Below are 19,321 nucleotides of genomic sequence, written 5' to 3' on the forward strand. Positions count from 1 at the left end.
AGGAATGAAGCTCATGGCTCCTCCCCTCTCAGCATTTATCTCTTGTCCTCTTCAGACACACAGAGACAATTGCAGCCTGAAAGAATTCATCTCAGTACCCATCACAGGAAGATTTTAAATACAATCAACCTGGTGGGGTTTTTTCCCCCTGTGCTCTTCCCAGCAGCTGTTTAAAGTTACTCCTTTCTTACCCCCCTTCCCATGCAGGCAAATCCCTGCTCTCCCTGCCTGTGGAAATTCTTGGTTTCTTTGGACTAAAAAATAAAAGACAGGAATGATTTTTCCCTCCTCCCATACAGGTTGGCTTGGAGACCTGCTCAGATTTTATTGCTTGGTTTCTACATTGCCTTGCCCAGCCACCTGTGGACTTTCCTGCCACTGTTCAAATCCATCAGCAGGTGTGGGCGTTGAAATAAATGCAAGCTTGAAATCAAGTGGGTCACTTCCCTGTCCCTTTGTCATCAGAAGTTGTCCCTGAAGGGGATTAACACAAAGTGCACCGGTAACTTTCACCAAGAGCCTTGTTAATTGCTTCCTAATTCCCCACTCCTGCTCAACAGGGGAAGTTGTGTCTTTGGGCCCAAATTCAAAGGCAGCTCTCAGGTCAAGTGTCTGAAGCTCTGCTAGCAAAAAAACCATGGAGACATCAGTTGTTTAGCTTGGAGAAGAGGAGATTCAGGGAGGGACCTTCTCACTTTCTACAACTCCCTGAAGGGAGGTTGTGCTCAGGTGGGGTCTGGGCTCTTCTCCCAGGCAATGAGTGACAGGAGGAGAGGACCTGGCCCAAAGCTGCTCCAGGGGAGGTTTAGGTTGGATATTAGGAAGCACTTCCTCTTGGAGAGGGTGATCAGACATTGGAATGGACTTACCAGGTGGGATCTCCATCCCTGAAGGTGTTCAAGGAAAGGCTGGATGTGGCACTTGGTGCCATTGTCTAGCTGATGTGGTGGTGTCAGGTCATAGGCTGGACTTGATCTCAGAGGTCTTTTCCAGCCTCAATAATTCTGTGATTCTGTGACCCCAGCCAGACTAGCTGAACAGAAACCACTGCTGAAGGTACTGATGTTGAGCTGGTGGCAGAGTGGCCCAAGCCATGGCTGTGGGGACAAGCAGACAATGTCCTGGCAACAGTGGCAGGTAATGCCACATATTCAGCCCCAGGAGAAGCTTCTCAGACAGTGCCCAGCATTGTTCATGAGAATGCAGTGGGACTTAGCCAGGTGGAAAGCCATCTGCTGTCCCCTTGGGTGGCTTCTCACCTGTAGGATGCAAAGGCAGCTTTTGGCATGTGGAGAGAGGGGTAGGGCAAATAAAATAATATGGAGCTGGACCCATTGTTGGGGCTCAGGACCTGTGGCAGCACTGGGATGGGCTCCTGGAGGTTTGGTGCCCATCTCTGCAGTGCAGGGCTGGCAATGGGACCTGAGGGTGAGGCCACCTGAGGGTGGCTCTGTGGGTGCAGCTCCAGGGAGAGTGGGATGATCAGAATCAGGGTTGGAGCTTTGTGTTTAGCACCTTCAGCAGAACATGTCCATCTGCCAGGCTTCAAATGTGCTGGATTCTCAGTTTGTCTTTTGTACTGCTGCAACCACCGTGTCCCACAGCAGAGGCTGCCCCAGGGTGGGGGTTGCTGGGCTCAGGACTCAAGATGAGAGTTTCACAAAGGCAGGATGAGCTGAACATTTGATTTGATTGAACACACAGGAGGGAGCTGGGTTGCTGTGTCCTGAGGAGCAGAGGGCAGGGTCCAGGCAGGCCAGGCACAGCCCATGGGATCCTCTGGCTCAGAGTAGAGAGGCCAGAGGGTCACGTCTACCCTCCTTCTCCCTATCATAGGGTGACCCCCTTCAGCTGCTCATGGGGGTGCCCCAGATACCTGCCCAGGGATCAGAGCCACCGGCAGGGTGCCAGGCAGGAGCAGGAGCTCTGACATCCTCCAGCACTGGTGGCCAGGCAGGCAGCAGCTCTGGCAGCCAGTCCTGTGTTCAGCTCCAGATTTAGTGGCGTGTCCAACACGAGCGTGTCTGGGCACTAAAAGCCTGACCTCTTGTCTTCTCTGCAGTGTCCTTTTTGCCTGGACTGTTGCATTTATTAAAAAGGATCTGGGGAAATAACTGGCAGTGCCTGCAAGTGGTTTGTGCTTGCTCAGAGAAATGATGCTGCTAATAAAACTTGCTGGGGAATATCGGGCTGGATTTCCAGTTCAAGGGACTGAGAAAGAGTTGGGCTGCACCAAAATCTGGGTAAATGTTTGTAAGAGAAAGAGAAACCTGACAGAGAAGGAGGAGCTGGGTTGGTGCAGGAGGCAGGACTCCTCTGCCATTGCCACTTGATTTCTGCAGTTGTGGGAAAGAACTGTCTGATCCAGAAAACTTTATAGATGTGTGTGTGTGTGAAAAAGGTGGTTTACCACACCCAGCTCCTGTAGGATATTGCAATGCCAAGCAAAACTTTTCTTCAGCCTTCTCTTTGGCCCAGGTGGTCTTGGGTTTGTAGGCATGAGGCAAAGGCGGCGCTGGGGGCGGCACCACCGAGGTGGGGATGTTGTGGAGAAGAGAAGAACCTGACATGGGCTTCAACCAGAAGGTCCAGCCTTTGGGCTGGTGGAAGGGTCCTCTCCCTTCCTGGTGCAGCTTCTGGCATGGATCTCCTGGCCACAGTGAAGCTTTTGTCCATGGGGGAGAGATTGCCCAAGTCCGCTTTGATTTCCTGACGTTCCACACAAGGTATCATGGTCTGTTAATCCCTCTCACCCACATCATGTGTTGGACAGTGATCAAAGTCAGGAGGAACAATTTTCTGTAGAAAGGGAAACAGCAGATTAGGTTCGGTTCAAAGGAATGGATTTCAATTCTGGAAACCAGGATTTGAAGTACAAGGTTCAGTAGGTTCTGGGTTAGCAAAATCAATGAAATCTGAAATGCTTCAGAGAAGCTGAAGCTGTTGAAAAGATTCAGGCAGGGATCACTGGTTCCCAGTTTGGCCACGGGAAATCCTGTGGTTTGGCTGGTTGTGAGCTGGTTGCTGGTAGCAGAGGTAGGAAATGGCTGCTGCGTGGTAGCTCTGCAGTTCTTGAACCTTGAATCCTTCTTGTTATTAATTCCCTTTTTCTTTTTTTTTCTTTTTTTTTTTTTTCCTCCAGCATGAAAGACTTTCCAGGTAAGAATTTATTTATTTGTTTATTTGCTTGTTTTTATGAGATGTTTCCTGGCAGCACTTTTCTGCCTGGCTTTGGGGATTCCCTGTGATTCAAACCAGCAGCACGAGCTGGAGCTGGTACTGGCCCCTGGGTTCTCCCCCTGGCTCAGCTGTTGGGCCAGTTTGCCTTTATCCTTCACTCCCCAGATGATTTTCCAGCTGCTCTCTAGAGAGAAAAACCCTTCTGTGCCCTGTTGGAAATGGAGCCTGTTCCCACCATGATGAAAGATCCATGGGAAACCACTGCCCATTTGGGGTCTGGGCTGATTCCCACTGGGTTTGTCCCAGTTTAGGTGATGGTTGCCTGCCCTGCAGCAGCGGTGCCGGCGCTGGGGGGCAGGGTGCTCCCAGCACCTCTGCTGGGCTGGGCAGCATCAGTCCCAAGGCAGGGGCTGGTCCTGGCTGTCCCAGAGGAACAGCAGCTTCGTGGTGTGAGATCCTCGTTGCCTTTTAGGTTGGAAGCAGCTACAGCCCCGAGCACCAGTGACTCCTACAGCGACCGCCGCTCCAGCGCCTACAGCCGCAGGGAGAACCGCTTGGCCGCCCTCAGCAGCAGAGCAGAAGAGGAGAGTAACAGGGACTACAAAAGGGTAGGACTTTTAAAATTCGTTTTCATTTTAAATCCGTGCTATTGTCACCGTGTGCACCTTGGGAGCTGCAGAGAAACCTGGAGAGAAAAGAGAGAAAAGGAAGAGAAAACGTTTATTTTCCTTTTCCCAGTTTCCACTGGTTCTGGGATGCACAGCAGCCTTTGTCCAAGGCATCAGCCCTTCAGAGGGTCAAAAGAGGACTGGGGTGAAAGGACACCAGGCAAAATCAGCTATTTGCCAGGGAGACTGAGGAGTCAGACTGGAGCAAAGCTGGGAGGGATGGGAAAAGAGCAAGAAAAGCTTGAGCATGTCAGCAGGGCCCCAGCATCTATGTGCCTGCAGAGTTATTTCTTGCTGATAACACAGTGCAGAATTATTTGCTCAAAAACTTATGAAATTTTCAACATAATCCATGAAAGTCAGTAACATGACCTGCCATGACCTTGGGCTGTGCCTACACATCTACCATAGGAAAACTAAACAGATTAAGATGAGTTGAATTCTGAAATTATGATGATGCTGGAAAGTCTTTCACAGTAACCAGCAGCCCACTCTGGACATGTCTGTCCAGAAGGGGCAGGATGCCCCATTTGTCCTCTGAAAAGGATGGAAATTTTGCTGGTTTAAAGGAATCAAAGGGAAAAAATCAATTTTGGAGTGGCCTAAAATTGTCCTCCTTTCTCCTTCTCTTCAAACTAAAAATAGACAAGAACAATGAAGGTGTGTTGTGTTGGGGAGCACAACAGAATTGTGGGTTCAGGTCCATGCAGGTTGAGGGAGGGGATTGTCCCCATTTGCTCCACTCTGGTGAGACCCCCTGCAGGGCTGGGTCCAGTTGTGGAGCCCCAGCATAAGAAGGACACGGAGCTGTTGAAGCAAGTCCAGAGGAGGCCACAGAGATGATCCAAGAGCTGGAGCAGCTCTGCTCTGGAGAGAGTCTCTCTGCCTGAGAGAGTTGGGGTGTTCAGCCTGGAGAAGAGAAGGCTCCAGGGAGACCTTAGAGCAGCTTCCAGTGCCTGAAGGGGCTCCAGGAAAGCTGGGGAGGGACTTGGGCTAAGGGCAGGGAGGGATGGGATGAGGGGGATGGATGAAAACTGGAAGCGGGGCAGTTTAGATGAGATATGAGGAGGAAATTCTTTGCTGTGAGGATGGTGAGAGCCTGGCCCAGGTTGCCCAGGGAAGCTGTGGCTGCCTCATCCCTGGCAGTGTTGAAGGGCGGGTTGGATGGGGCTTGGAGCAGCCTGGGCTGGTGGGAGGGGTCCCTGCCCATGCAGGGGGTTGGATCCAGATGATCTTTAAGGTCCCTTCTAGTCCAAACCATTCCATGATTCTGTGATCCAGCACACACAACTTCAAACTTGGCAGTTTTACCTACATTTAAAACATCTCTTTTCTTTGCCTCTTGGCTGTGTTTAGAAACACCACAAAATTAAACAGCTGTTTACTTATTTCATAAGAATTATGAAAACGCAAGTAAAGCCTCCAACTTGTTCTGTTGGCCCTTCTTCTAATACCCTGACATGGGGGAGCCACACAAACACCACAGCCCCCTCTGCTCACTCACAGTCACAGAGTGGTGGGGGTTGGAGGGGCCCTCTGAAGATCATCTAGTCCAGCCCCCCCTGCTAGAGCAGGGTCACCTACAGTAGGTCCCACAGGAACACATCCAGGCAGGTTTGAAATGTCTCCAGAGAAGTCTCCTTCACCACCTCTCTGGGCAGGGTGCTGAGGACACTGCTCTTCTCCCTGTGGTGCTGCAGATCTGGGTCCGTGCAGTGGCTGAAGAGCAGCCAGGTTCATGGACACCTTTTGTCTCCTGTTGCAGCTGTATGAAAGTGCCCTGTCTGAAAATCAAAAGCTGAAGTCCAAACTGCAAGAAGCCCAGCTGGAGTTGGCCGACATCAAATCCAAGTTGGAAAAAGCAACCCAGGTGAGGCAAAAACCAGCTCCTAGACTGGAGGAGCCAAGCACCAGCCCATGACACACACTGGTGTGTCATGATCTAGTTTAGCTCTTGGGGGGGGAAGGTGCTACAGAGGAGACATTTTCACAGGAATAAGTTTGAGTGACTGTAAAGGCTGCCTCTTCTCCAGGCCAGTGCATCTGTGGGCTGCCTAGGCCTCTGTGCAGCACCCTCTGATTGCCTCTCAGTTTTCATACCTTTCCATTTTTAATTTACACAGCAGAAACAGGAGAAGACTTCTGACCGGTCCAGCATGCTGGAGATGGAGAAAAGGGTACGTGTCTCTGCCTTCTTCTGAGTCCCAATCTTTGCCTCGCTCTATTGCTCTGCAGGGCAGAGTAATTTCTTGAAGGAAAGTGTTAATTAAAAGATAACTTGTATTTTTGCCTGGTGGAGCAGTTGTCAGTGGATAATTGTGTTCTGACCTTCTCAGTGGCAGAGACGTTTCTGCTCTCTCTGCACATCAGCTTCGTTCTGGTTTCTTTCTTTCTTTGTAGGAAGCTGCAGACCAACAAATTGTATCATATGGTGCTAAGGGACCGTTGGTCCACTGGGCTGGAAAATATTCTTGATCCTTTTAAAGACTGTATTGGGGAGGGATTGGACCCAGGCAAAACACCAGCTGGGTGCCTTGTGATTCCAGGTGAAATCTGAATGTTTGAGCTCTCCTGCCTCCTTCCTGAACGTTGCTGTCCCCTGGGGCACCACCAGCACTCCAGGGCACAGCCTACCTATGTCCTGTTCCAACACACACAGGAGGCAGGTACCTGGGCAGCTCTGAAGCCCTAAACTGATCTGGGAGGAGCAGAATTCCCAGGCACTTTTCCCTGTTCTCTGTTTCTGTTTGAATGGACTCAGTGAGTTTTCTCGCTGCCTCCTTCAGCAGGGTGCAGTGAAATCTGTGGCTTCACCTACAGGAAGTCCCCAAAACTGGGATTGCCAGAGATGGGAGGTTTCATTGGAGGTTTGTGAAGAGAACTCAGGATCTGCCAGGACAGGCCCAGCACATATTGCTGCCTGGTTTTCCAGCTGCCCTCTTCCCCCTGATCAGCTCCTGGTTGTAACCTTTGAGATGCTTTGCAGTGAAGCTCCAACAGAAATACAAGACTCTTGGTTTTCTTTTTTTTAAAAAAAAAACGTGCTGCAATTTTTTCTTTTCAATCCTTGTGACCATCTTTGTTGTCATTCCCTGTAAACAGGAGAAGCGAGCGCTGGAGCGGAAACTCTCTGAAATGGAAGAGGAGATGAAGGTAGGAAGGAATCTGTTTGCTCTATCTGCTCCAGTTTTTTATGCTTTGTATATGCCTTTTGGGATTGTCACCCAGGAGTAGGACATTAAAGGTGTACATGGAAGGGACTTGTGTTTTCTCTGAGCGTGTTCCTTTATGCAGTCGGAACATTAACGTCCATCTTCTCTGAATATTAAATACTAATAAAACTGTCCTATTACTGCTCATCTGGTTGCACCATATGTTCCATTTGTTATGCTTTTTGAGTCGAGAATTGTGAAAGCTGTTCTCCTTAAATGCTTCTCCAAACTAACCTTCTGTGGCATCGGTGAGTTTCAGTGTGCTGACCCTCTGTGCTCTGAATAGCCTGCAGCCCGAGTTAAGCCGTCGTGGTTCTCTCCAGATGGGTAAGAAGACAAAGCTGGCTTTTGAGATCACGCACACACTGGCCAGGAAAAAAACACAGAGTGATTGTGTCTGTGCCCTAAAGCATGTCACTGGAGGCTGTGCCAGTCAGCCAGCCTGGGATAGAGCTCAGCAAAGAGGAGTTTGCTTCCCGGTGGAATTGCAGCATGGCTTCCAGTCACGGGCCATCCCACTGCGGCCACTCCTGTGCCTCCTCCTCTCTCTCCTGGCCTTGCTTCCAAGGATGGTTCTGCTCTGGCCATAGGAGCAAAACTTGACACTGACTTTGCTACATCATTTTACGCTGTGTTTTGCTGCCCATGTTCACAGAATGTCCCTTTGCTCTCTGCCCTGCGCTTGCGTTCCCTTTGAGCATGACCTGGGTGGGACCTCTAGGAAGGAAGGACCCAACCTGACAGCCAGCCTGCTGCACTGATGGAAACAATGTCCTGACACCCTGCAGGAGGTCTCAGCTTTATTTTTCTATCTGAAGCTTCATATATTTACCAAGATGTATAGATGTACATTTGAAAGGACCCTTTGGCTTGTGCTGCATCTTCTACTGCAAAAGGAGAACGATTTGGTGGAGTCTGACTGTAAAGGCTCTTGTTCTCTCACAGAGGAGAAAATGATGTGGATGTGCCAGCCAGAAGGGAAAGGAGAAAGGACTGAATCTGCCTAAATTCCAGATGCTTTTTTCACAGAACAGGTAACACCCTTTCACTGCAGACAGACCTTCTGTAATTACAGAAGTGTATCCTGCAAGAGGAAACGCAGACAGCAGCAGTGGGTGTTGCTTCTTCAGCTGTGCAGATCCCTGCAAACCAGCTCAGTCCATGGAGTAAAAAGACAAATTGGTGTCCTCTAGTGGCCTGTCAGTTTTGAAACATTTATATTGGTTCAGAAAGCAATTAATGAAATAAGGTGCTTATGGGAACTGTTAAATGCAACCAAAGCGCCTCTGGTTCGGGTGATCTGGTGCAGACTGATGGAAGCCAAGATGGTGCAGAACAAGAAGCACTGCTAGAAGCTTGAGATGTTCTTCTGTTGCCCCAAGAGACATGCTGGAGCCATGGGCCACAGGATCCTGTGGTCTAACTGAAAATGAGCCATCAGGTCCTCAAGAGTGGTACTTACTCTTTGCTGTTTGCTGGGTTCCTGCTGCCCCTGAGCAACCAAAGTGGCCTTTAGTTAGTAGAATAAAAAGATTAAATCTGAAATATCTCTTCTAAGGTCCTACTGCATTTCCACTGAGCATGTGGTAAGTACCTGAGTTCACTGTGACATTTTTTTTGACAGCCACTCAAAGGAGTCTAAAATCTCTGAAGATAAAAACGTTGAACTCAACAAGGACTTTCTATGTCCACTTCCATTGTGCCTTAAAGCGGGAGAGTCAGCCCAGTTGTGTTTGCCCAGAGTGAGAAAACCTTCACAGAGCATCTGAGTGAATCCCTGGTGTGGGAGTCAAGCCAGGGAAACAAATGTATTAATTTTGGTGAGCCCTTCCTTCCTGCTTCTCATGCTACCTGATAGCAGTCGAGCAGAAGCCACCAGCTTCCTTTACCATGGAGAGCAGCCAGGGGAAACAACCAGACATTCCAGGTTCTTAGATCTCAGGGAATCCTGTGGGTTTGGGATTCTTCCCACTGGCCTTTGAACTGATGCAGCCCAGCATGGCTCACATCCAGATTTTTGATCCGGAGGTGTCTGTGTCCAGTTCTGAGCATCAGATGTCCTGGCTGGGCTTTCCCCTTGGAGCAGCTGACTTCTTGGGAAGAGAAGACACCGCAGTGGTGACACAACCATCCTGGGTTTCTGTGACAAATGCTTTGAACTTCAGGCTACACTTGAGGTAACAAGCTTTGCCCCTTTCTGAGTTTAACAAAGCAATCAAGAAATGGAGAGAAGTGGGACGAACTCAGGAATCTGAAGAACTCCTTGGTGCCAGAGCTGCTCCTGCAGACCTGCTCTTGTGAAGGTGACAGAGCATTTGCCCAAGTGCAGAATTTGACTGGAGATACAGCAACTTGGCTAAGGAAGGAGAAAGAAAATGAGCTTTTGCACTGAATGGAACTGGATGCCAAGTGCCTGAGGTCCCAGCTCAACAGGGCAATGTTTCTTGAAGGTCACAGGAGCTTCTTATTCAGTAGCAGCACTGCACCTCCTGGCTCTGCACTGGGCATGCTTTGGGCATTTCTATTTCCCCCAGTGTTGCAGGCACTGAATCCTTTAATTGGAGGCAGGTCCAGCTGAACTGAGAGCCTTGCTCCTGCTCAGCCAGGTGTCCAGCAGAGCGCTAAAGCCATCGCAGCAGCATCGGCCAGATCCTGCTCTTCACCCTTGGCTTCAGTCCCAGCTTCCCAGGCTTTGCTGGGTTTCTTGGACAAAGGCAGCCATCCTACCTGCAGCACACACACCTTTTTCCAGAAGTGATGCTTTGGTGTTCTCTGGCAGCGTGCTGAGGCTGAGCAGGGTCTGGTTTCATGCTGTGTTGGTGTGGAAAAATAATGGTGGTCTCCAAAATGCTCACAATCCTTTCCATCCTGCCTAACATGGCACAACGTTTTACACATGATGGATGTTTTCTGCCAGCCAGAGCTTAGCTGGGTTCCCTGTGATTACACAGAGAGTGTTTGTTATCCATGATGCCAGAAATGGCTCTTCCAGTGTGAACCATCCTCTGACGGCTCCTGGGTGGGATTTATCACAGTGCAGACCTGTGATGTCCATCTGTGTCCCCACTGAGTGCAGGGGCACCTGGCACAGCTCAAGAGAGGGGACCTGGCTGCCAAGGTGTCCCTGACACTCCTGCAGTTTGGTGGATGTAACTCTGTCTCTGGAGCTGTTGGAGTCAGGATTGCACCAGTGCAGTAGCAGCAGCTGCTGTGTCAGTTGCCCTCGGGGGCTCAGACCCATCCTTTGCTGGCTCCCTGCACTCACATGTCTTGTTTCTTCTGTTGGTTTTGCAGGGCTTTTGGACAAGGTATCTTGATTCCTTATCAGGGAGCAGAGGTGGTGCTTTTGGGTAGCTAGGATCAAGCTGATGGATGGGGGCTGCACAAAATACTCCTGTTTTATACAGGAATGAACCCTTGGACAAAATGTCCTGGGTTGCAGCAGGTTCCTTGCCAACTGCAGTCAGCTCCACATCATGCGAGTTGGGTGGAAGTTCATGCAGGTTGTTCCCACCACAGCAGATCTGCCCATGCAGCCTCTGATTCAGGACAGGCAGTGACCTCCCTCTGAGCACTTTCTGCTGATGAAATGACAGAAAGGACCCTCCTTCCCAGCAGACCCTTCTCTCTGTCTCCTCCTTGCTGTCACAGCCCACGAGTAGGGGGATGAAGAAGAGCACACTGGTTTGCAGGCAGGACAGAAGCTGCTTTGGTTCAGGGCTGGGATTTTTTTCCCCTGAACTTGAAACCCCTCTTCTCGCAGATGTTTCCCTCCCTGCCCTGTGTCTGTGCTCGCTCCTCTGGGCTGGAGGGCTTCTCCTTCGTGTGCTGAGCTGCCCCAGGAGCTGGTGGGAGGGAGGAGGGATGGGACACTGCTCAGAAAGCAGCTCTGCAGCCCTCAGTGTGTCCTGGCACCCACCCGTTCTCTTTAGTGTCACCCAGATAAATGTCACCCTTGTACCAGAAACTGTGACGTCTGCCTGGCTGTTCTCATTCTCCTCTTTGCCTTCCTGGTTACGTTCTGTGTCTCCCCATTGCTGCTGGCCCTGTGCTAGCCCCAGCTCTGGGCCTCCATTTCTGCACTGTCCTTTGCCCACTTGTTGCTTTTGTAACCAAGAACACCGTGTTGTCACCTGTCCCCCCTGTGTAAGCTGCTGTCATGTGCACATCTCGGTTAAAATGGGAGGTTTAAGGCTCTTGAATTTTCACCTCTGGAGATTGGAGATAAATTGAGACCTGTGACAGAGGAGGGTTGAATCTGGGCAGGGAGGAAAAACCGACACAACTCCCAGACCTTTTGGCAGGACTGAATCCTGAGTAGACACAAGGGCTCTCATTGAGGTGCTGCAGGGACAAGGAACATGAGCAGATGTGGTACATGCCTTGGGGGTCTGCTCTGGAACAGTGGCACTTTCAGGGGCTTCAGTCTGTGCCTTTAAAATCTCCTGTGAAGCTCTTATCACTCTTTGCTACACAAGACCACTTTAGCTTTTAGAGGCAGATGAAGAAAAGGAGATTCCAAGGAACTCTCAGTTGCCAGTAGTGCTTGCAAAGCCTGGCTGGGTGGTGAGTCCCTGGTGCCAGTTCTGCTGGAGCTCCCTGCCTGGAATATAACCTGCTTAGTGGTGGGAAATCCCTCTATCTGAGCTTTGGGGGCTCCTGGAGAAAGGGATGGTTCCCAAAACATCCTCTGTGTTGTAAGGCTTCCTCCATCTCCATCAGAGCTGCTGCCTATCCAACACTCACTGCCACTCATTTTTTGCTTTCACTCTCTTTTTTACTTCTTGTGGACTAAATTCACCTTTCTGTGCCCTTTTGTCTTCGTGGTGTGTTTTCTCTGTATTTTTCTGTCCACTCCTGTCCCTCTCTGCAGAATCTCCACCAGCTCAAACAGATTCACACTCTGAGGCAGATGAATGAGCAACTCCTGGCTGAGAACAGGGCTCTGACCCGGGTCGTAGCCAGACTTTCTCTGCCTGCCAAGCCCTCCGAGTCAGAGGAGCTGTAGCTGCTTTCCCTCCGGCTCATCTCGCCTCCCTCTTCCACTCTTCCAGGCAGGTCTTTGCTGCTTGGCCAGGCTGCTCCCCCTGGCCATGTTGCTCTCAAGGATGGCTGCTGAAAGCTTGGGGCTCAAAAGCAGCATGTGGCAAAAGCTCCTCCAGAATCCAGCAGCATGGGGGTCCTGCCCGGCGGGGTTTCTCTGGAGGTTTTTGCTCAGCCCTGCTGACCTGGGCTCTGCTTGGCAGATGGTGCTGGTTTCACTAACTGCCCTTCGGGGGGGTTGCCTTGTCCATGGGGATGGGGTCCATGCCTCCCATCATCCCAGAGGAACAGCAGAGGATGTGCTCCCTGCCTTGCTGTGCAGACCTAGGCTTGGGTGGATGGTGCTGAGATGGCTGTGGAGGGGTGATGGCTCAGCTGCTTCCTTCTGCCTTAACACCAGCAAAAGGCTTCGGGGCAGCTTCTCAGTGCCCATGGGTTAGTGAGCAACCCCTTCCCCGTGGCCTTGCCTCAAAACAGTCCTAGAATCATGGGATGGTTTGGGTTGGAAGGGACATTAAAGATCATCTAGATCCAACCCCCCCTGCATGGGCAGGGACACCTCCCACCAGCCCAGGCTGCTCCAAGCCCCATCCAACCTGCCCTTCAACACTGCGAGGGATGGGGCAGCCACAGCTTCTCTGGGCAACCTGGGCCAGGCTCTCACCACCTTCACAGGTGGTGAGACCAATTAATAAATTAAGTCAAACATCTCATCTCACTCTCCCCTCTTTCAGCTTGAAACTATTCCCCTCATCCCATCCCTCCCTGCCCTTGTCCCAAGCCCCTCCCCAGCTTTCCTGGAGCCCCTTCAGGCACTGGAAGCTGCTCTAAGGTCTCCCTGGAGCCTTCTCTTCTCCAGGCTGAACACCCCAACTCTCTCAGCCTGGCTCCAGAGCAGAGCTGCTCCAGCCCTTGGATCATCTCTGTGGCCTCCTCTGGACTCGCTCCAACAGCTCCATGTCCTTCTTAAGTTTGGGGTCCACAACTGGACCCAGCCCTGCAGGGGGTCTCACCAGAGTGGAGCAAAGGGGGACAATCCCCTCCCTGACCTGCTGGTCACACTGCTGGGGATGCAGCTCAGGTTTATGCTATGTGTTCATAATGGAATTGTTTTATAATTGGACTTAGTTCAGTGAGAAGCTGGCACCAGAAAATGACCCAAGGTCAGGATGAGCAATCTAATGGATTTCTAGTGATGTTATGAAAAGTGCACATTTTAGACAGGAAAGTGATTTTTAGAAAACTTCCAACTGGGCAGCAGTTCCCTCAGCAGGTTTTCTTGGTCACTTGAGCAGAGATCAAGCTCCTACCCTCATTTTCAAGAGAGTCTGAGTCAGTTTTGAGCCTGAGTTGCCAGGCTGCAGCATCTCCTCTGCCTCTGCAGTCTGGCCACAAGGCAGGTGAAGCCATCAGAGCTGGACCAGATGTGTTTTCTCTTTTCATCTTGTATTTTAAATTCAGTGCAGAGCAGTTAGTGTTGGCAACCCAAGCCTCCTGTGAGCTTTGCCCTCACACATCACACAGTTAAATTACATCCTCGCTTATTCCTTCATTGGTTCAGTGCTAAAATAAAGCTGTAAATGCTCCTTTCTTAGGGCTCTACCAGGCTTTTGCAGGTTAGTAGGGATATCCAGGTCCCTTCAGACACAGCTATTTTTTTTAAAAAAAGGAAGAAGCAGCATGTTCTTGCAGGCTGGAAGTGGCACTAAGGTATAAAAAAAATCTATTCTTAGCACACAAATTATATCAAGGATGATTAACCGTGGAAACAAACTAACCAGGGGAATTGTGACTTCCCCCTTCCAGGAGGCTCAGTGCAAGACCATGAGTGCATCCCCCAGGCTGAGGGAGGGCTGGTTCCTCTTCTGTGGCCTGAATTGTGCAGATGGTCAGACTAAATGATCTCACCATCTCTCTGGTCTGGTCTGCAGAAACATTCCTGAACCTGTCACTGACTCACCCCTTCTCACAAGCAGAGGCTTGAAGTCTTTCTCCTTCCCAATGTCCTTTGAGATCTGACAGGGAAAAAAAAAAACCAACACCCTATTTCCAGACTCACAGAAATTATGTTTCATGAACTGTAAGTCACGGGTGTCTCTTGTCCCAGGAGACAGCCCTGGCGTCACTTTGCTGACACCCCTGCCCGGCTGTGCCTCCTCTGGCCAAGGCTCCTCCTCCCCCCTCACTTGAGGTTTGTGGGTCACTGCTGGTGTCTGAGCTGGCTGCAGGCTCTGCTGGTTGTTTTCCAGCTCTTTAGTAGGTCTAACACAAGATGTTCCTGGTACCTTACACTTCCCAGCAAAACAGCAACATCCCTGTTCTAACCTCTGACACTTCCCAGGCCCTTGCAGCTCTAGTGCTTTTCAAAGAATCACCTTTTCCAAAATCCATGCAGTTTCAGAAGTTCTCTGGTGTCACAGGGAACACTCAGCACCCCTGTTCAGACCAGCCTGGAGCCTGGAGGGTGAGAAATTAAAAAAAAACAAATATTGACAAAACACCCCCCGTGGCCACCAGAGCATGTCCTCAATTGCCACATCTACGTTTTTTTAATACCCCCAGGGATGGTGACTCCACCACCTCCCTGGGAGATGTTTATAAAGGTCCATGTCTCAGGCTCCTGTGTTTCCAGTCTTTTTCATGGGCAGGTTATTTTACCCAACTCAAGGGTGCTTTGCTTTGAAGCCAAAGGTTCCTTTACTTCCCATGCCCTTCACCTGGGAGGAATGGAATTTTATAAGGCTGATTTTTAGTTTTCAGAAAGGTTCACTGGAAACTGATGGAGCAAGTGGGGTTGCAGCTGGGAAACTTCTCAAGAAGCACTTGCTTGACACATAATTACATCCCTTCCTTTTTCAGTAATCACCAGAGTTGTGCTGAAACATGTGGTGAGGTCCAGCCAACACCAGAGCTTCCAGGGAGCTGTAAAACCAGGATGGTTGCTCTCTGGTCTGGCATCTGGGAACTGGGGACAGATAATCTCCACCAAAGCAAGTGGCAGAACTCCGTATCATTGCTTTACTGGAGTGATGGACACGTTCAGGGATGCAAGGTCACCCCAAGCAGTGACACAGAGAGGACAGGGATTGTCTGTCTGCAGACCCCAATAAGTGGTGAAGCTTCCCAGTGTGCTGGACTGGCAGGCACTGGGCTTCTGGGTGTCAGATGAAGCTGGGAGAGGGAACAGAGGAGTGTGGGGTGAGGAAGCAGATGTTGCTCTGGGCTCCTGAGCATTTTGGTGATGGGCTGTGCCTCTCACTTGGCCATGAGAAATTGCATAAACAGTCATGACTTCTGGTCACAGCCCTTCTGAGATGTCCAGGTCACACCACCACTGGGTCCAGTGAGACACTCCTAAGCATCACTAGCTGAAGCTCCGGCCAGCCCATCATATTCCCCAGTCTCCTCCCTCTCTGCAGTTTTCCCCCTCCTCTCTCTTGCAGAACCTCCCATCAGGAGCATCCACCAGCAGGGATGGGGTTGGTCACACTGGGACCAGGCATGACTTGGCCTGACACTGAAAGGAGGGAATATTGTGTGTCCAGAGAAGAGGAACAGAGCTAGGGAAGGGTCTGGAGCACAAGTCTGATGAGGAGCAGCTGAGGGAGCTGGGGGTGTCCAGCCTGGAGCAAAGGAGGCTGAGGGGAGACCTGCTGGCTCTGCAGCTGCCTGAGAGGAGGCTGGAGCCAGGGGTTTGGTCTTGTCTCCCCAGGAACAAGGGATGGGACAAGAGGAAATGGCCTCAAGTTGCCCAGAGGAGGTTTAGGTTGGATCTTGGGAACAATTTCTCCCTGGCAAGGGTTGTCAGGCCCTGGCCCAGGCTGCCCAGGGCAGGGGGGTGGAGTCCCCAACCCTGGAGGGATTTCCAAGCCCTGGCGATGGTGCTGAGGGACACGGGGCAGGGGTGGCCTTGGCAGTGCTGGGTTCATGGTTGGACTGGGTGATCATCGAGGTCTTTTCCAACCAAAACCATTCCAACTGCTGCAGCTGGAGCAGTGGAGCTGGTGTCTGCCTGTGCTGGGGCAGGGGCTGGTGGGGGCTGCAGGGGAGAGGAGCAGGTAGGAGGTTGTGGTCGGGGCTGAGACCCCAGCTTAGGAAGAAGAGGGCTTGGTGAGGATTTGGAATTTGGGGGAATTCCTCCAAGATCCCCCTCAGGTCATCGCTGAACTCCTAGTGGTGCTGTTAGTGGCTGGTGTGTTCCAGCTGATGGTCCTCAGGGCTGCAGGGTCACCTTCTGTGTCACATCCTGAGGCAGGAGTGTGTGGTCTCCTTCCCATCCCCAAAGGGCTGAGGACCCTCCACTGCAGGTCACCCACTTGCAGGGTGGGACACAAGGTGGGTTGGAGGGGGTTTTGCCAATGAGAAACACTGGAAAGGTCTTCTCAAAGCTGTTTCTCCCTCTACTTCCAACTAAAAGCTCTGGCTTCTGCCTGTGTTGGGACGCTTGGTTGAGCTCCAGCCTTAGACACTGAGCACTGAGGAGTCCTCTGGCTGTGACATGTGTGTTTGCATTAGACATCTACAGGACCTCAAGGAGATTTGGGGTTATTCTAACAAGATTTTGCAAGCCAGGCTTGGTCCAGTCCTGAGTGAGAATTTCAAACCTTCGTTTTCCCCTCTAGTTCTGGTAAAATGGGGAGGGAAAAAAAAATAAAAATAAAAAAAAAAAACAGGAAAAAATAATTAAAAAGCAGTGTTCTAGATTTCTGCTGAGCCCTGTGTAGCCTCTGGGAACAGGTTTGGGATGAAGCTCAGCAATGGGCCCTGCCCCCCTGGGGCTTGGCCTTGCTGCTCCCCAGGGCTCCAGGGCTCCCTGCTCCCCCACCCAGTGTGTAAAGATCCTGGAGATGTTACAGAGAAACAGCTGATGTGAGGAGTGTGCTGGGTGCAGGGGACACTCAGCCTCAGGGCTTGTCCCCCCAGCAGCCCCGACCTGGTTTCCCACCTTCTCTTTGTCTCTCTGCAGATTTTGACGGAGCTGAAGTCAGACAACCAAAGGCTGAAGGACGAGAACGGAGCCCTGATTCGTGTCATCAGCAAGCTCTCCAAATAGCAATGCCAAGCCCAGGCAGGACCGAGCTGCCCTACACCAGCTGCCAACCCCTCCACCACGCCCTGCCCCCTTCCTGTCACCTCCTGTCACCTCCTGTCACACGTACAGTGGGCGTTCCAGCCGTGGGATCAACCTGTCACACCTGCCCTGCCCTGCCCGTTGCTGTACATTCCCTCTCGGCCCTTTTTGCCCCCCCAACACACCCCCCTGCCATTTTATTATTTTTAATTTAAGCATGTTGTGGTATCTCAGATGTTTTAGTCAAGGGAGAAGAACACGAGGACTGAGTTTGAGCTGCCAAAACTTCTTCCAGAAGCCCAGTCTTTGGGGTTGGACTCTGGTCTGGTAGCTCCTACTGTAAAAAGTGACACCTGAAGAACCAATCCAGGCACATCCAAGCCCTTTACAGGTGGGAAATGTAAACGTGGGCTGGGACTCTGAGGATGCCCATCAACCCACCCTGAGATGTGGGGCTCTGGGTACAATGTGATGCTGTGAAAGCCACCAGGACTGATTTCTGTAACAGGCTGATGACAGCTGCTTTGCACAGAGACCTTCTCCTTTGGCCCCAGCAGAATGAGTCTTTTATTTAATACAATATTTCAAACCTGTTCAGTAACTTCAACGCTGCCTCTCAGTGTCAGACCCCTTATTCCTCACTGTGTCTTTCCTCTCCAGCCTGGGAGATTTGGTATCATGTTGTGTCCTTCCAGGGCTCCAGTTTCAGTAGTTAGTAGCATCTGCTAATTGCATCTGGACTCTTGCTCCTCAGGGTATCACAGATTCTTGCCAGGCCTTCTGAAGGACAAGCTTGAACCCCTCGAGATCTCCTCCTGCTTTCAAATGCACATGATCATGAATCACCTTGTACCCACCCCAGAAACCACCCACCAGGAACATTTTCCTGCCTCTCATGAAGGCAAAGCCCTGTGGAGCAGACTGCTCAGGTAATTCAGGCACCTGGATGTGATTTGCAGCTGGAGGCTGACCAGGTTAAAGAGAGAGGGAATGCCAGAGTCCAGTCCCACCCACCTGTTGGGGAAGCAGCTTGATGCTGGGTTTCAAGGCAGAGAAGCATGAAGCAGCATCACTTGTGGGTGCACTGGTGTTAAGAGGGACAAGGAGCTGCCCTTGGGAGTGCTGGTAACCATCTCTAGGGTGGTCTTTTAATCTGTCCAAAGCTTGCAATAAGCCTTGACCTTGAAGGAAGCCTCAAAACAAACCTCTTCAATGTTGGTCATACTCAGAACAGTCTGACTTTGTTCTCTCTATGGGCATTTAGACAGTGGCTCCTCTTCATGCTCTGAGATTTTGATGATAGAAGCATTAACCTGTCATCAGATTTGTTGAGCTTCCCCCTTAGTAGACTCCTCTTGAACAATACCTTCCCTCTCAGAGACTTCTTGAAGCTGTATCCAAACCAGTTGCCAACCTACATCCTTCCATGTTTGTCCTTTCATTCCCTTTGTCCTTTGATTTCCCTGCTCCATCTGGCTGAGAGTTGCAGTCTCAGTCACTGAACTTGGAGGTTCTACCTACGTTCCCGGGCACCTCCTCTGACTATGGGCTGGCAGCTCCTGCTGGGCTGGTGGGACAGTCTGCTCTGAGAGAGACAAATGAGATACTTGAACATAATCATAATTCTTGAGCTTGCTCAACAGGGTAAAATTTCTGAGTCAGTCCTGGGCTCTTTGGAATCTTTTTCTGGTTGTTGCTTCAGAAAGTGTTTATTTTCCTCTCCCTGGGAGTTTTTTCTTTGCTTTTATTTTTTTTTCTTAACTCATTTTTTTCCCTTTCCCTCCCCATCCTACCTGTTCCCACCTCTCTAACTCTTCCCAGAGCTGCCAGTTTTACCCCAGGCAGCTCTAGACAGAGGTTCCTCTTCCACTGCTCTTCACCCAGCAGTTCCTTGTGCACAGCACAAGGTGCCGGTTCTCCTGCTACACTGAGGCTCTTCCTCTGCTGCTGTGCTTTGGGGAGGAAGAGGCCAAAGCTGGTAATGGCATCAGGGTTCCTGCAGGGCACTGCCTAGGCCAGGCAGCCTTTTTATATTACTTTCTTTTAACCCTGCTCTATTTAACAGCTTTAAGTCTTGAGATCAGGTCGATGCTTTTCCCGCGCGCCGTTGCCCCTTGGTGCACTCTTCATGTGAGTCCTTCTGCTGT

General features: G+C 50.8%; 1 protein-coding gene across 1 annotated transcript in view; it reads left to right on the forward strand.

The window, feature by feature from the left end:
• LOC104385715 (protein phosphatase 1 regulatory subunit 12B-like) overlaps window positions 1-17,156 on the forward strand; it is a 29,250-nt gene extending 12,094 nt beyond the window's left edge. Inside the window, exons 2-7 of the mRNA XM_009994209.1 lie at window positions 3,143-3,159; window positions 3,653-3,788; window positions 5,614-5,718; window positions 5,972-6,025; window positions 6,951-7,001; window positions 17,070-17,156. Coding sequence (XP_009992511.1) covers window positions 3,143-3,159; window positions 3,653-3,788; window positions 5,614-5,718; window positions 5,972-6,025; window positions 6,951-7,001; window positions 17,070-17,156 — 450 coding nt within the window. The remainder of the gene's footprint in view (window positions 1-3,142; window positions 3,160-3,652; window positions 3,789-5,613; window positions 5,719-5,971; window positions 6,026-6,950; window positions 7,002-17,069) is intronic.
• The last annotated feature ends 2,165 nt before the right edge of the window (window positions 17,157-19,321 follow it).

Source organism: Chaetura pelagica, unplaced genomic scaffold (genome assembly GCF_000747805.2).
Source record: "Chaetura pelagica isolate M959 unplaced genomic scaffold, ChaPel_1.0 scaffold470, whole genome shotgun sequence".
Taxonomy (NCBI): Eukaryota; Metazoa; Chordata; class Aves; order Apodiformes; family Apodidae; genus Chaetura; species Chaetura pelagica.